This window comes from Eupeodes corollae, chromosome 2, assembly GCF_945859685.1.
Source record: "Eupeodes corollae chromosome 2, idEupCoro1.1, whole genome shotgun sequence".
NCBI lineage: Eukaryota > Metazoa > Arthropoda > Insecta > Diptera > Syrphidae > Eupeodes > Eupeodes corollae.
Window position 1 is genome coordinate 15,457,319 of NC_079148.1, and position 16,594 is coordinate 15,473,912.

Below are 16,594 nucleotides of genomic sequence, written 5' to 3' on the forward strand. Positions count from 1 at the left end.
TCTTACAACGTTATTTTGGACACAAAATAAAATTAAAAAAAAAAAGTGGAAATAATTTGTCTTCCAAGGTGATGGATCACCTCGAACTTTGAAAGATTGAAACTTCTAGAATTCAGATAAATCGGATCAATATATACAAAACTTTGCAATGATTTACATCTTCCTTTTTATTAGGGGGAAGGAAAAGAGAGAAGATATACATTTTAAACTTAACATGAGGGGAAATACTTTAAACTTCCATATATGCAGCAAGATATACGACACGACGAGAACACGTCAAAGGGAAGCGGAAGAAGCCGATATACGATAATTCGAAATAGGAACAAGGAGTGCAAAGTTGTTTATCCTTAAAATATATCTCCTCGCAAGAAAACCAAAAAAAACATTGTATAAGGATGTGTCAGTCAATTTTTGTTTCCCATTCTCAGAGAGACAGAGAAGACGCACGGATTGATTAAATTCTGGGGTGGAGTATTCTTGGAGGAACAAAACAAAACAAAACAATATTGAAAGGCTCTAGGTTGGTTAACCGCACGTAAGACAATCTCCCCATTCACCCTTAAGTTTAAAGAAGCTCAAATAAGCTTGAAAGTTGCTACAAGTGAAATCCACCTCAAATGTAATCTCTTTTAATTTGGTTCTAGGGGCCCTATAGTTTCATATTGGCTCCATAAATATTACACAGAGTGGGAATCAACAATTGTCGAAACAAGATCCCGGAACGAAAATCGAAGCAAAGTACTTTTTATACACAAAGGGATGTGTACTAAGGCCGTTCAAACGGGTGTTTTTCTTGTAGGGGTACAAAACTTTAAGTTGGCAACACTATTTTAACTGACTTGAGTTTGACATTCCAACATTAATTGACTGAAGGCCATAAATAGACTGAGATACCACTTAAATTAAGACGACGAAAGCCTTCAATCCTGTCTACCCTACTATAAAGCAAAGGAAAGATTGGCATATCTAAGCTGAAGTCTAACCAAGCTGCCGGAGCAAAAAGCTTAAATGCCGAGCTTTTTAAAGCGCCTCCATATAATTTGGTAAGAAAAATGAAACAATTTATTTTTAAAATATGGTCGGTAGAAAGCATGTCCCCTTTATTTTTATCGATTTCAAGGCCGCATACGACAGCGACTACAGAGACGAACTGTATAAAGCTGAGTCTAGTATAAGCATCCCTCGTCGTTTTGTACAGGATGACCACTAAGAATTCACGCTGCTTCAAAAAGGTTCAAACAACTTAATAGAAGAATAGTGAGAAAAGGCTCTACACAAGGCATTATTTTTCAAAATTTCGTCTAATTTGTCGTAAATGATAATGACATTGATATAATCGAAAGATCACAGCTTGACGTCAATGGAGCTGTATCGAATGCGCTTAACACATTCAAGTCAATTGTCTTATTCCTTTGTATTAGTAAAGTTATATATTTATTCTTGTAATTGTATGCGATTGTAACTTGAAGAAATAAGTTCACTCATATTTACTTTGTGAGTTAGTTGCCTTTTAACTCTCGTCACGAGCAGGCCGGCCTCGGATGAAGTATAAATATAACAAATAATTATTGTAAAGAAAAGTAATCGTACAGAGAAATATTATAAATAAAATGAATCAATAGTCGGGTTTTTTAAACACTTTTCCCGACTCTAAAATGCCGTGTTTTATTTTTCTATGGTTTTACAGTCCGCTTTATACATTTGGTCCACGTCGAGACCGGATAACGCCAGCATAGTAAAAATATACCGGTAAAAGTGCTCCCCTTGTTATAATGTGTTGTGTCCGTAAACCCTCTTTTTGGTGCGGTGCCGTGTCGTGTTGTACAGAAAGCAAAGTACAGAAAACAACAAAAAAAAATTATTATCATAAACAAGCATGCTGGTTCTTGTCGCCTCGCCAAACGTCGCGCGCCGTCGCGACGGGGTCTTATACATACCCATGCAAAAATTAGACCAAAACAAAAAACACGCAACAACACGGCAACAGCAAGCCTGTGCAACAGTTACGCAGCTGCCTATGTGCACGTAAATATGTACATAGCAGCCACAAACTAAAATGAAGAGGAGAGAAAATTCTCCGCGCAATGCGATAGCGTCACTTTAGTTTCAACCACCGGACAGTGAAGTTGACAAGTAGATAAGTAGAAGTGAAATCCAAAATTAAAACAAAATCTCAAAATTAAAACAGTTTCAAAAGAAAGTTTAATTAAAATTGAAAAAAGTACAGAAATTTCAAAAAAAAATAAAAAGTACAGATATTTCGAAAAAGAAGTACAGAAATTTAAAAGAAAAAGAAAATTTGGTACAGGTAAGTCTCTAAAATATAAAATAATTAAAAAGTGCTCAGGGTAGTGATAGATATGTGCAGTGCCGGGTGGTAAGACGTGCTAGTGTTCCTTTGCTACGGTACTTTTTGTGTGGATGTTCTGTTGACAGAAACAAGCCAAAACACAAATAAGACGAGCAAAAACAAAGCCCGCGTCGCGTGCCATCGTATGTATTCCAATTTTTTATTATTATTTATTTATTCGTCTTAACGACGCGCGCCGCTGAGACGGCAGCAAAGTATATAATTCTGGAAGTTTCCAGGTGCATACGCGCAGAAAGATATAAATATAAAAAAGGTAAATTCCCTTCTCTAGTTTAAGTTTCGTTGACGTATATTGTATATACCTCAACTTGAGCAAACCGTCTCAGGCTTCGTATGCATACATGCATACTCACTCGGCAGCAAATTTGTTCGTAGCCAGACAGCCAGCTGCAAAGAAATTGTTGGCAAAATAAAAAATGGAGGGGAAGAGAATGCTATTCCTCTATGCCGATGAGGGCATACAACCAGCATCGGCATGGAGAGGGGTATACTCTTTCTCATGTGTCCATGTGTGTGGCTTACAACCACCGCTGGCACATGCACGCATGCGAAGACAAATGGCAAGTAGAGAACTCCGCCCATAATGCGCAGTATAGTTATAAAATATAGCGAATGCATTAAATGAGTCTCTTACGTATATGAAAAGAATATAGACAGCGCATCTGGGTGAGCGACGCGAGGTATTTATATGAGAGCCCTGTTAAATAGGAGAAGAATCCGGGGCGACTTTCCATTACCGCAGCACGAATTTCCTTCTGATTTTTTTTTTACAGTTAGGTAGGGGCCTCAATAGAACATGTTTTAAATATTAGGGCGAGGAAACAACTTTAAGTCATAAAAAAAAATATTTTCTTTTTCGGACTTAACCCTACTTTTTTGTATTGCATTTTTTGAGCCTAAAACAAGTTTTTTTTAATTGATAGCACGGCGTACTAAGAGCTAGGTATGTAAGGGGGGGCATGCTGCCCCCCTGCAACCCCCCTGCTTGGGGTCACTATAGGATTTGGGGTGGGTGCGAGTTTGGGTATATGCAAAGTACTTTTCCATTTGAGCACTAAAATAAAAGAAATTACCAAGAAAAAAAAACAAGTATGGCAACACTGAACAAAAAACAGGGAAGAAATGTCAAAATCAACCATTTTTGAGTGTTTTGTATGGAAAAAAGTGAACTTTAAAAATTAATTAAAAATAGAAATAAATGTTTCCTCGCTCTAAAATTGCTATAGTTATTATTTATTTGCACATATCTATCGAATAAAAAAAACCGCGAGTCGAAATTCGTGCTGCGGTAATGGAAAGTTGAGCCAAGAATCCTTACTGTATAGAGCCAATTTGAAGTGTATATAGAATTTTGTAGTACAGAGTTTTGAATACAAAGTACATGTAGATTATTTTTTGAACTTAAAAACATCAGTTAATTAATGCTTATATAAGGGTAGTACAGCTTAGAACATTTTTTCCAATGCGATTGGCTATTGGCAGTGTTTAGTTTGAGCGCATTGAGTTACTAATGCGAACGCAAACACTTGCTTTAACCATTTGCAGATTAAGCTATCATATTCTCTTGGGATTGTACTGGTCTTTGAACATGAGTTGCAAGTTATATGGCACCAGTTCTAGATACAAGTGTGCGTTCGCAACGAGGGTATGAAGCGTTACAGTTAGAACGGTATATAGAGTAGCATAGCTTCGTGGAGGTTGTGATGAATAGAGTATAGATTAAAGTATAGATTAGTAAATTAATAAAAGAATATGTACAGACTGTCAACATAATTTGAAGTACAAAGATTTAACCTAATAGGTACAGGATTTAACAGGGGCTCTAGTATAGGATATGAAATAGAATAAAAATGTAAAAGAGTAAAGAATATAAAGTAAAGAGTAAAGACAAAGAAATGAAAAGAGTACAGAACGTTGAGTATAGAGTACAGCAAATAGAAGTAAAGACTGAATTCAGGTACAGATATATGCAAAACAAAACAAGAAATGTTATGGCGCCACTTCGACGGGAGTTGGTAGCTAACGCCTATATGCTGGAACTGCAATAGGAAGCCGTAAGTCGTATTGGAATATTAAGCGCTTTATAAGTTTTTTGGAGATCAAAAAAAAAATAATAGATATTCATACGCAGGCAAGTGAACAATCAGGTCTAAGTTCCCGTTGGTGTCTTATTTCTATTTCTTACTTCCTATCTTATATTGAAGTAGAAGAACGTCCGTTCGGGGATAGAGCGGATCAGAATGTAGGCCCTCAGTCCCTGTCGTCCGCAGCTGCAGATGCGTATTGAAGCTGTTTGGTTACACGTTAAGTGCGTACAGTGAATCCAATACTGAGGCGAGAAAACTGGGAGAGCCTCTTCGTGTTTTGTTCTCCTTAGAATGGGCAGTTCACTACGATATTTTTATTTTTATTTTTCAGGTTTCTGACACTAGCGGGGGAGTTGACCTGAAAATAAGCACGCACACTAGATAATATAGGCACTGAAAAAGCACATATAGGCAGGCACAAGATTCAAATAGAAGCAAAGCCACTACTGATAAGCCGAGCACTTATATATATAAATGAAATTTGATATTTCAAGTACAGATATGAAATTTGATATTTCAAGTACAGATGCCTAGGACAAATTCCTACAGGCTAAGATATGAAATTTGATGTTTCAAGTACAGATGCCTAGGACAAATTCCTACAGGCCAAGGTATAGATTTTGATATTTCAAGTACAGATGCCTAGGACAAATTCCTACAGGCTAAGGTATAGATTTTGATGTTTCAAGTACAGATGCCTAGGACAAATTCCTACAGGCTTAGATATAGATTTTGATATTTCTGGTACAGATGCCTAGGACAAATTCCTACAGGCTAAGATATAGATTTTGATATTTCTAGTACAGATGCCTAGGACAAATTCCTACAGGCCAAGGTATAGATTTTGATATTTCAAGTACAGATGCCTAGGACAAATTCCTACAGGCTAAGGTATAGATTTTGATGTTTCAAGTACAGATGCCTAGGACAAATTCCTACAGGCTTAGATATAGATTTTGATATTTCTGGTACAGATGCCTAGGACAAATTCCTACAGGCTAAGATATAGATTTTGATATTTCTGGTACAGATGCCTAGGTCAAATTCCTGCAGCCTAAAATATAGAGTACAGATGCCTAGGATAGATTCCTAGAGGTTTAAACATAGGTTTATATTTTGTACAGATGATAGAATACATAGATTTGATAAATTTGTACAGACGCCTAAGTATGTATGCTTACAGGCTTGTTAGGAATAGAGAAAAGAATTCATAAGGCTAACCGGAAATTTTTGTTTTTCTCTATTAAACAGAAATGTTCACGAATAGAGCGCGCTGTGCAGCCAATGCCATCAAGACCACCAAGGCCCTTGTGGAGTCAGATGAATTTGGGGAGTTATCATACCTCCATGCCAAATTGCGTTTGACCGCATTGGAAGCAGATTGGGCCAAGTTTCAAGCTCTAACCGACGACACGCTAGATGTGGTTAGCAAGAGAGACTTGCCAAAGGTCTTACAAGAATATGAAACCACGAGAGTGGATTACTTTCTGGCCAATGCAGCACTCCAAGAAAAAGTAGCAGCCACATGCCCGCATACCGAGAGCCAGCCGAGTACAGGTGACGATAGCCGTCAGATCCAAATACAGGTCAATATGCCGTTCCAACAGCAGGATGTTACTAATACATGGGGTCAGTTCGACGGAGCTTATACCAAATGGATAGGCTTCCGTGATATGTTCGAGGCAGCAGTGCACAACAATGAGAAGATCTCGCCTGCCTTCAAGTTCTCGTACTTAAAGAAAGCTCTTGTTGGCGATGCCGCAGCCACTCTCGGTGAATGGCAACTAACCGAGGAGAACTATAATGATGCTTGGGAACGGCTAAATAGCGTGTACGATAAAAAATATCTCATTGGGCGCGACCACCTGCGCCAACTATTGGATCTGCCAGAGCTGCGCAATCGTCCCTCCGCATGCGCCCTACAAGCCATGGCTAACGGCACTCATGAGGTTATGAGACAACTAAAGGCGTTGGGTCACCCAGTCGAGCACTGGGATTTTTTCGTGATCCACATCCTCACCGAAAAACTTGACCCAGAGACAGCACGCCAATGGGAACTGCAGCGAGATTCCGACCATCCCAGGCTGGCGACCATGCTCGCATTTATCGACAAACAGGCAGCAGCATTGTCGAATGTCTCAAATGCCCGTCAGCGGAGTCACGGACAGGGGCACCCGCGGGAAGCCGCTGCTCTCGGTCAGCGACAAAGGCAGAAGCCAAGTAGAGACGAGGTAAGGCCATGCGAGGTATGCAATGAGAGCCACAGGTTATGGGAGTGCCCCGACTTTATAGCCCTCTCTTTAAGAGGCAGAACAGATTACGTTGGAAGACGCGCAATCTGTGCAAACTGCCTAAAGCATGGGCATAAAGAGAATAATTGCTTTATGCGCGGCTGCGTCAGATGTCTGGGGGCTCCTAAGCACAACATCTACCTCTGTCCAAAACGAGAGGTAAACAAGCCGGCACTTGCTGTTGTGGCAGATGACGTTGCCTCCGGATCGGTAGCCAGGCGACGCACCAAGAATAAAGCCGATTGACTGGCAGCTAAGGGCAGACGTCTCAAGCCCTCATGTACAGGTCGTACAGCGTACAGACGTAGAATAAAAAATAAAAACCGAAACATCATTATGAAAAATCCATTCCAAAACGCAATCAAAATTCGAAGTACAGATCATTCAAACCATGAAGACCAGCAGAAAGACAAAAACAAAACCAGTACAGAACTAGCTCCCACAATGATAGGAAAATCATCAGGTAGAGCCTCATTTTCTAACAAGTTGGATCTTATCAGCAGCAAAATAGACCTGCTATCAAAGAGGGAAGAGAGTCCAGAGCCGCAGCTTTCGCCGTATAATAAGAGAAAATGGTCTATTGCAAAAGATGTATTTCCAAACAAAGTTTCGAAAATAAATTATGAAAAATATGTACAGGCTATTAATTATGTAGAGAGTAGTACAGATTTAATACCAACTGCTATGGTAAAAGTAGAGGTAGAAGGTATTCTTTTAGGTCCTTATCGAGCAATGCTTGACACAGGTTCCCATCTTAATTTAATGGTAGACAAACTGAGAAAGGCACTTAAAATTCAAACTAGGCAAGTATCAGGTAAGCTAGTTGGTATTGATGGAGTACCATTACTAGTCAAGAGGCAAGCTATGCTAAAGATTTTGCCATGGTATGCTACCAGAGCAAGCAAGCATAATGTAGCGGAATCATTCTGGTTTTTGCCAGAGAATTGCCAGTGGCAGCCGAGGTTGCCACTCAGGCTCGTCAATACCCAAGGGTATTCAGACTCGTACAGATATGCCGATCCTGAGTTTTACAAACCGGGGGAGGTGGAAATATTATTAGGCATAAGCACACCGAAAAAAAAACGTTGGTGATATCAATCAATATTCTTGGTTAATTTGGCGTCAACCAAGAATCATTCTTGATTTCACTATGGTCGCGTGATTAATACTTTTATCAAAACTTTACAATGAACGGTGTTGATTTCGTATTCGATGTATCACCCCTTATAGTTTTTTGACAATATTTGTGTTACACTGAGTATTTTCGTACTCAAACGATCATGGCTGTTGTGCTTCTTAAAAATTATTTTTGAGTATGACCGTGATGAATAAACTACTCTTCTGATAGTTTAACCATGTACGTTGTTGAATGAATATGTTTTTTTAGAAACACGTTCATAGTAAAATGACAATGTTCAGGCTTAAACTATAATGTCTCCGTTATTCCTTAACTACGTTTATTGTACACCTACTACAACTGTGATTGCTTAACAACGCTTATTTCGTTGTTAAATGACAATGTTCAGGCTTAAACTATAATGTCTCCGTTATTCCTTAACTACGTTTACTGTACACCTACTACAGCTGTGATTGCTTAACAACGTTTATTTCGTTGTCAAATAACAATGTTCAGGCTTAAACTATAATGTCTCCGTTATTCCTTAACTACGTTTATTGTACACCTACTACAACTGTGATTGCTTGACAACGCTTTATCTTCAGTGGTTTTTTGATTTCATACTTACTTTAAAATCTGTGAACTCTTAAAAGGTAAAATAAAAAGTTGATTTTCATTAATTTAACTGTATTTTATTGTTTTTTTTTTCTTGAATTTTAAACAATGTTTTTAAAGAATAAAATAAAAAATATACACATTATTCAAAAATAAAATTATAAAATTTTTACCACTAGGGTTTGAAAGCAAGGACACTGGAGGCCCATGAAATTCATTAATATTATAAATATAATAATTTTGAGAATCTTTTAAAATTTCAAAAGCGTTAAAATGATCAATGTATTTAGATATTACTATTTTTTCACATATTATATATGGAACATTTTTTAACAAAATAATACAATTAATTTTGTACACATCATTAAAAATACTAATATAGTCATTACTTTTATAGTAAATTTTGCGATATGTAAAAGAATTGTAACTTATCACCTCATTTAAATTCATTTTGTAGGAAGAAGCGTTTTGTAAATTTGGAAAACATAAACGATCTTTTAGTAAAGTGCCACTTTTTGGTATATTGGAAATTTCCGGAGAGATTCCCAAGCTGCAAGTTATTCTTTTACAGAACATTAATGAGGTTTTAATCCCTAAGGACAATGGAAGATTTCTACGAGAAGTGATACTATTACAATAATTTTTAAGTACTTTGTGCTTCGATTCAAACCGGAATGACCAAAAATGTTTTAACGGACCAAGCATTCGCATGACATGAGGGTAGTGAATCATAAAATGATATTTAGGTTTCAAATTTTCATTAAAAAGCTCAATATAGGTCGAGTGGTGGCTTGAAATAAGGGATTGAAGATTGGAAAGATCAACTTGTTCATAATTTGATTTTAAAACAATATCAATGATTTTATTAAGAATTGTTAATAGTTTCCAGTGCTCGTTACCTTCTGGAACGAGATCACCAATAATAATTGGTAAAAATCTGCAAAACGTCCACATTTCTTTTGCTGACATATTAAATTTATTCCGTTTTATATGTTCGGACTTGATAACTGGAGGAATATTTCCAATTTCAGATTCACTATACCTGAAAAGTTGTGTTCTGTTATTTAAAACGTCTAAACTAAAAAAATTTTCTTCAATTATAAAATGATTGATGAGCTTACACAAATCGTAATGGCATACACCCTCAAATAAATCATGCATTATATCTACAGTTAAGTTTTGAACTACATGAAACGATGGAATATTGTTAAAAGTTGATTCTTCTCTTATTCCAGTATTCAACATTCTATCACTTGATTTTGGGAATCTAGATATATCGAGATTATAACCATTAATAGTTCTATGGTTACTACTATTATCAGAACAAGTTGTATAGTTATCATTTTTAGAACAATTGCATATACGGCAATAGTATTGAGAATTAAAACTTTTGCAGAAACCTAGGATGGTATTTAACCCAAGATTATCTCCTGTTATCAATCCCAATACAAAGTAAAGATGTTTTATCTCACCTGATCTTAGTTTAATAGGAACTCCGTTTTTTTCCAGCATTTTTATTTCATCAACAAGGTGGTAGAAAATCGAATTTTCACCAAAGCATTTATATTTGGAATAAAACAACATTGCCACAAATATATTGTCTAACTCTGAATTAATGTGCTGTGGAAGACCTGGAAAATTGTAGTATACGGCTCCAATGGAATGACTTCCACCGTGTGACCCTAATGGATTATTTGATTCAAAATCATCGAAATATAAATTATATGGCATTACTTGGGAACGCTTATCTTCCGGAAACTTACTAATTCTTTCCTTCCAAATTTCAGTTGTTATTAAATGTGGTGTATTTTTAAGAGTAAGAGTTTTCATATTTTCTATTGCGGATTTATAAACTCCAGGTAATTCAAAAAACTTTCCAAATTGAAATTTCAATGGTAATATAATACCATCAGATTCTGTTATATCAATAGTGGGTGTAGTTCCACTTTTAACACAAACCTCATTATTTATAACATAACTAGAAGGTTCTCGATATAAATTATTATTTTTTGTTACCTGAATAAATCTGTGAAAAGTTTTAACTTTATCGAAAGGATTTTGTAGAAAAAGCATAGTTTGTTTAAATATGTCTTGCTTTGCCACATTGATATGTTCAAAAAACTCTTGTTGTAGTTTTTTAAATATAAGTGAAAATAATCCCTCAGTCAATGCATTAATTATATCTTCTACAATCTTCCGCGATAAATTAGCATTCCCATACAAATTACAGAGGAAACTTATTGCCGAAGATTCTACAATTTTAAACAAATCAGATTCTTCATAAGTACTCTTCGTTTCTTCTGGGTTATCGATTTGAAAGTTATTTTCAAAAAATACATTGTTCTCTTGACTAAGCGAGGGCGGAGAATCAGACGAGTTTAAATTTATGCCCTTACATGATCTTTCTAAATGTCTTCTAAAACTTTTTAGGTTGTATATTTGCTTACAGCTAAAACATTGATAGTCGTCTGTTTGTTTGAAATAATGTATGGTCTTATAGTGACATATAAGCTTTTTAACATCAAATAAAACAATTAAACATAAATGACATTTATACATTTTATTTTTTTAACGATTCTATGAGGATTATGACATCAGGCGATACTCTCTCAGAGGTTTCAATTTGAAAAAAAAATTTTTGTATAAAAAGCCAAACAGATTTACATTGGATTGGATATTTGAGATTAAGTGCAAAAAAAATTTTAAAGCAAGTGTCTAACGCAGGTAAAAAGTTTTGAAATTTATATTTAATTTCGTTAAAATATACTAAATATGTGTTATCATACCTACATTGAATTATAAGCGGCTGTAGGTTTTGCCCTTGTTGCCTCACCTTCGTAGCAATTCTATCGATGGTGGGGTTGAAATCATTAACTTCCCCTACTTCAACCACCAATGACTGCTGGGAGTCCTTAATAGTTGGCTTCAAAAACTTTTTTTTTTTTTCGCTTGAAACAGCTGCTTGTCGGGTTGTTGGCGGTAGGATGGCGTGGAGCAGGTTTATAATTAAAATATCTTCTGGATCTGAAAAAAAATCAAAATTATAATTAATATGTTACTCTTGGCTTTCGTAAAACAAACACGATTTTAAACAATTTTCAAAAGCAAAAAATACTAAAAAGATGAAATAAATAACTGGTGATTTTAAAATATACAAAAGATAGAACGATGCCTTTCTGACTTTAAAGGCCACAAAATAGTTCAAAATCGACTACAATTAAGCCGCTGCCTTAACCTTTCGATGATAACTGTTTGTTTTTTTAACAACATACATTTTTTTATTTTAACTGTAATTTTGATTCAGCTTGTTTTCTTTTTCCACCCTGTTATAATACTACCCCTTTTTTTGTGGTTGTATATTTCAAATGAATTCATATCGGAAGGTTAATTGTACTCTGCTTTAAAATAGATTGTATTTTATATCCATCCATATACTCATATCTACATAATGTTAAAAATAAAATCGATTTTTTACAAACCTCTTAAAAAATTTTTCTTGTTTAACTGACAAAGAAGGTCGTGGCAGTTTTTATCTTTAATCTTCTCATTAAAAACTGGTAGAATTGCTGATTTAAAACTGTCCCATTTTTCAATAAGAAGACTTTGTTTTCCCGGAAATAAAATTTCGAAATCAATATTGATCTAGAATTATAAAGCAAATAAATATGGGAAAATAAGATGAGGCAATTATTAATTTTTATAAAATCGTGACAATTGAAGAAATTTTGAAGTTATTGAATATCATTTTGACATCTAAGTTACGGTCAGAGTATCTGAAACATACCAAACGATCTTATATTGAAATCGATTGACGAGACGATAAAATGATGTAAAGTGAAACAAATTATTGACGATATCGCTTTGAACATTACGGAATCCAGACTATCTTAAAAAAGCTATGTACTTAAAAACGAAATATTTACCAGTGTTACTCCAGCCGAGTGCTTGAGCAAAGGCCAAATATTTAAAATGTCAGGGAAATTTTGTTTCTTTATATCCAGTTGTCTCGCCTTATGGGTTTGTTGCCATTTAAATTTAACCTCCTCCCAAGGTTCTTTATGAATCTGAAGCCACTTGACATCCACCGAAATGTCATCTTAATCAAAAAATTATGATTAAAATAAAGTTTAAGTTAGATCTGTTTGCTGTTAAAAAATATACCATTTAAAAATTCTACTTCTTCCTCATCCAAAACAGGATTTACATAAATTGAACTGGAACTACAGCCAGGTTCGTTATTGAATGCACAGAAACCAATTTTTCTATGACGACGCTTTAAGTTATAATACCGGCAGTACAAACGTCCTGAAGGATTTTCCTTTGAGCCCTTCTTAGGTGGTATGAAATAAATATTCTGCAATTTATAAATTTTGTCAAGGTTGTATAACCAATTTTAACATACGTAAATGATATCACCATCTGCGAGCAAAAACTATTTATCTTTTTTTTGAATTTTAGCACGAATTATAGTTTTATTCCTTCGAAATAGCAAAAGTTGCAAAATTGTTTTGTCACAAAAGCAAATTTTCAGTAATTTTTTCTATGAATGTATGTGTCGACTTTTATTGTGTTCGTTGAAACGTAGAATTGAATTGATAATTTCAATGGTGAAAACAATAACGTAATCTGTAATTCCATTTATGTATAAAATTGTTTTTATTCATTTCAATAAGCTATACAATAATCATCAGAAGTTAATAAATTAGAACACAATTTTATTTAAGAATGAATTGAAATTTTAAAATGAAGACAAATTGGAGGATATATAATAAAATCAATGGATTTAGAACATTTCACATGTTACATTGAACTATTTGGAATCAATTTCACTTAAAAGACCAAAGTGGTTAACAATTTATCTCCTTAATTTAAATTTTTAGAAAAAAGAAACTGTTTTCAAATTCTAAAAGAACTCAGCTATTTTGTAACTTATGTTTTTACCGAGAGTAGTAGACAATATAGATGCATTCAAGTGGTGATATTTTTCTCAATATTACAATATTTTGTATTATTGTTGAAAACTATATAAAATAACATAGATTAAAAAGAAAAAAATGCTTACAGGGTCTTCGTTAAATCGATCATGTATTTTTGTTGCAATATATTGAAATTCTTTTCGGGTCACTGATTGATTATTTTTAAGCAGCCAATTTGTGATGCATTCCAGCAAAATTGCTCGTGACGAATCTCCAATTCTGTTTAATTGCTGAAATTCATTTATTACAAAATTTCCGGATGGAAATAATTGAAGTATTGCATCGATGTCCTAAAATTTAGTATTAATTAAGAAATCATAGAAACAGAATGACCTTGAAGAAATTTCAAATAACTCACGAAGCTACCAAAAGTGACACTAGGTGATGGTGGATTTGATATGAATGAGGTATTGGATGAAGGAGACGATGGCGTTGAACCTTCTGCCGAATCGTGAGACAAATGTGAACAACAATGCTCTGCTACACGTTTTTTTACTTCTTCTTTTATTAAAAGTTTAATATCATTAAAAATGTCTATCGATGAATCTAAAGTGCGAACTCCCTGAAATTATTCAGCATAATACTATAATCATAAAATTATTTGAAGAGTATTTACATTTTCTTTTCGCCATTCATAAAGTTTTTGTTTAAACTCAACTCTTAATTTGAACGATTTATTAGCAAAAACTTCTTTCAAATCTTCATTACTAATGAACTTTAAAATGTTAACGTTTAATTTAAGACTTGAAAAATGCTCATATATGTCGACAAATCCCCAAGAAGAAAGTAAATTATACAATTCGCTATCAACTAAATTGACTTCAGGATTGTTATCGATATTATCTATTGGAGCTGAAAAATTATCAGATCCGTTAGTAAGAGTAGTATAGGTGGCCTGGTATTGCGATTTTTCTATTTCAGAATATGTATCATACTCTGACTGTTCTTGAAGAGTGTAGTCTTCACTCAGTATTTTTCTTAGATCCTCCATTTTCAGTTCCTTATTATATTAGGACAAGAGAATTAAAATATAAAAATTTATTAGTGGTATGTAAATTTTAAAGAAAATTCTAAAATTAAAGCGCTGATAAGAAGAAAGGGTTAAGTGATATTTCTGATTCTTATCCGATTCCAAATATAAACGAAATTTTAGATCAACTTGGTGGTGCAAAATATTAAATGATAAACTATTGAAAAATAGCTTTCTCAACACCTTATGGCCACTTCGAATATACACGAATGCCATTTGGAGTTAAAAACGCTTCTTCGTGTGTCCAGAAAATGATGAATACCTTTTTGTCGGATCTAATAGGAAAACAATGTTTTGTTTACACAGACGACATCGTTGTCTATGGTAGCAGTCTAGAGGAACATAATGAGAGACTTACAAATTTAAAAATTCAATTTGATAAACTTGAATTTTTAGAGAAGAAGTTCAATACTTAGGTTAATTTATTACAAACAAGGGCTTATGCCTAATTTTGAAAAAGTAAAAGCAATAAATAATCTACAAGAACCTAAGAATCCCAAGGAAACCAACAGTTTTTTTGGGAATGATATAATACTATCGAAAATTCATAACAAATTTTAGTATAGTGGAATCGCCTCTGTTCAAGCTTGTTAAAAAAATGCTAAATTCATTTGGAAAGAAGAACACTCTAAAAACTTATCGAAGTTAAAAGGCTTCTTACAAAATTTACTTTGTTACAATATCCTAATATCAAAAAATAGTTTTCTATCACAACTGATGCTAGTAATTTGATCCTTGAAGCTGTTTTGTCACGAAAAAACTCAGGTAAAGATATGTCTATCCATTTTAAAAGTAGTTACATTAAATAAAGCTGAAATCAATTATAGCTCTAAAGAAAAACAATGTCTTGCATTGTATGGGCAATACAACGGTTTAACCCGTACTTTTATGAACAAAAGATTGTTATCAAAACTGATCATTGACCAATAAATTGGTTATTTAATGTAAAAGATCCTAGATCAAGATAAATAAGATGGAGACATAAACTAGAATGATTACAAGATTTGTTATAACAAAGGCGTAGATAATGTTGTAGTTGACGAACTAAGTAGGAATATGGTTTTTCCATTATTTAAGAATCAAGGCAAAAGTAGTATAAAATATAAATTATAAAAAGAACAAACAAATTAGTACGAATGGAAACCGAAGCTTAACGAACTATATGTTACGAAAAACAAAAAAGAATGATACGATAAAAGAATACATTCTAATGTTGAAGATTTTAAGAAAAACGATTTAATTTTCATTGACAACGCTAAAAGAGCCAAGTTAAAGTTTTGGAAAATTCAGTTATAATTAGACGAAGCAATATATCTATAAAATATAATGAAGGTATAATAAAACACTACAAGAATTTATAAAAAAAAAAATTCTTTACAGATTTTTATTAACTTTAAATGGCATGTAAATTTTTGTATAAGGTTTCTGATAATAAATATATATATTCGCATTAAGTGATGAAACAAAATACAAATGTAATTGATCTGAAAAATAAATTATTTTGAAACCTATGAAATTATTGAAAACAAAGATGTACCAATGGATTTTTGTAAAAGTGTAAAATTGAATGATTTAGATGTCGAAAATGTAAAGTTGACTAAAATTAAGCTTAAAGGTTTAACCGAATTATAAGACTTAAATGTGGAAATTAGAAAACAAGAAAACTTAAGGAAATACTACCTTATATTCAAGGCGAATTGTTTGGTGTAATTGGAAGGATTGCTTTAATAACAATAAAATTTATTTTTATTTTCTTTTTCTCTTGCGTAATTGTTTCAATAAAAAGACTTAACACCGTGTTGCAGAAAAAGAGAGGATAGTACATTATCATAATAATGATAAAAGGGAAATTGTACTAAGATCCAATTCAAATGTATTTGATATTAAGGGATTTTGATATTGAAGAAAATTAATTTGTCAAGAAAAATATAATTTTGATTTTTCAAGAAGGGAATTGTTATGAATGAAATGAATCTCAAAATTATTTATTAAAATTTCTGACTTACCCTTTTTCCAGTTTTTTTTTTATTTTGATTGTTATGCACAAACACTGATGATAACTGACAGAATTAAATATCTTGAAATCTTTTGTAATTTTTCTGAAAAT

The 16,594-nt window shown here is 33.6% G+C and overlaps 2 protein-coding genes across 2 annotated transcripts; one reads left to right on the top strand and one right to left on the bottom strand.

Annotated features, from left to right (window-relative positions):
• Positions 1 to 1,470: 1,470 nt before the first annotated feature.
• Positions 1,471 to 7,381, top strand: LOC129948177 (uncharacterized). Its single transcript, XM_056059057.1, has 2 exons — positions 1,471 to 2,308; positions 5,710 to 7,381. Exon 2 carries the CDS (start codon positions 5,712 to 5,714, stop codon positions 6,993 to 6,995), a length of 1,284 nt encoding a protein of 427 aa, XP_055915032.1. The 5' UTR covers positions 1,471 to 2,308; positions 5,710 to 5,711; the 3' UTR covers positions 6,996 to 7,381.
• A 1,281-nt stretch (positions 7,382 to 8,662) lies between these two features.
• On the bottom strand, positions 8,663 to 14,448 carry LOC129944759 (uncharacterized). Its single transcript, XM_056054424.1, has 7 exons — positions 14,269 to 14,448; positions 13,816 to 14,019; positions 13,544 to 13,747; positions 12,643 to 12,835; positions 12,405 to 12,577; positions 11,961 to 12,123; positions 8,663 to 11,505 (listed from the first exon to the last, which is right to left on the bottom strand). Exons 1-7 carry the CDS (start codon positions 14,446 to 14,448, stop codon positions 11,042 to 11,044), a joined length of 1,581 nt encoding a protein of 526 aa, XP_055910399.1. The 3' UTR covers positions 8,663 to 11,041.
• Between the last annotated feature and the right edge of the window lie 2,146 nt (positions 14,449 to 16,594).

Excerpts from the sequence above, each read along its gene's own strand:
- LOC129948177 (XM_056059057.1), top strand. The coding sequence starts at position 5,712 with ATGTTCACGAATAGAGCGCGCTGTGCAGCCAATGCCATCAAGACCACC.
- LOC129944759 (XM_056054424.1), bottom strand. The coding sequence starts at position 14,448 with ATGGAGGATCTAAGAAAAATACTGAGTGAAGACTACACTCTTCAAGAA. Across the intron at positions 13,748-13,815 it reads GTGTCACTTTTGGTAGCTTC|GACATCGATGCAATACTTCA; the intron begins GTGAGTTATTTG and ends ACTAAATTTTAG. Across the intron at positions 12,836-13,543 it reads ATCGATTTAACGAAGACCCT|AATATTTATTTCATACCACC; the intron begins GTAAGCATTTTT and ends TATAAATTGCAG.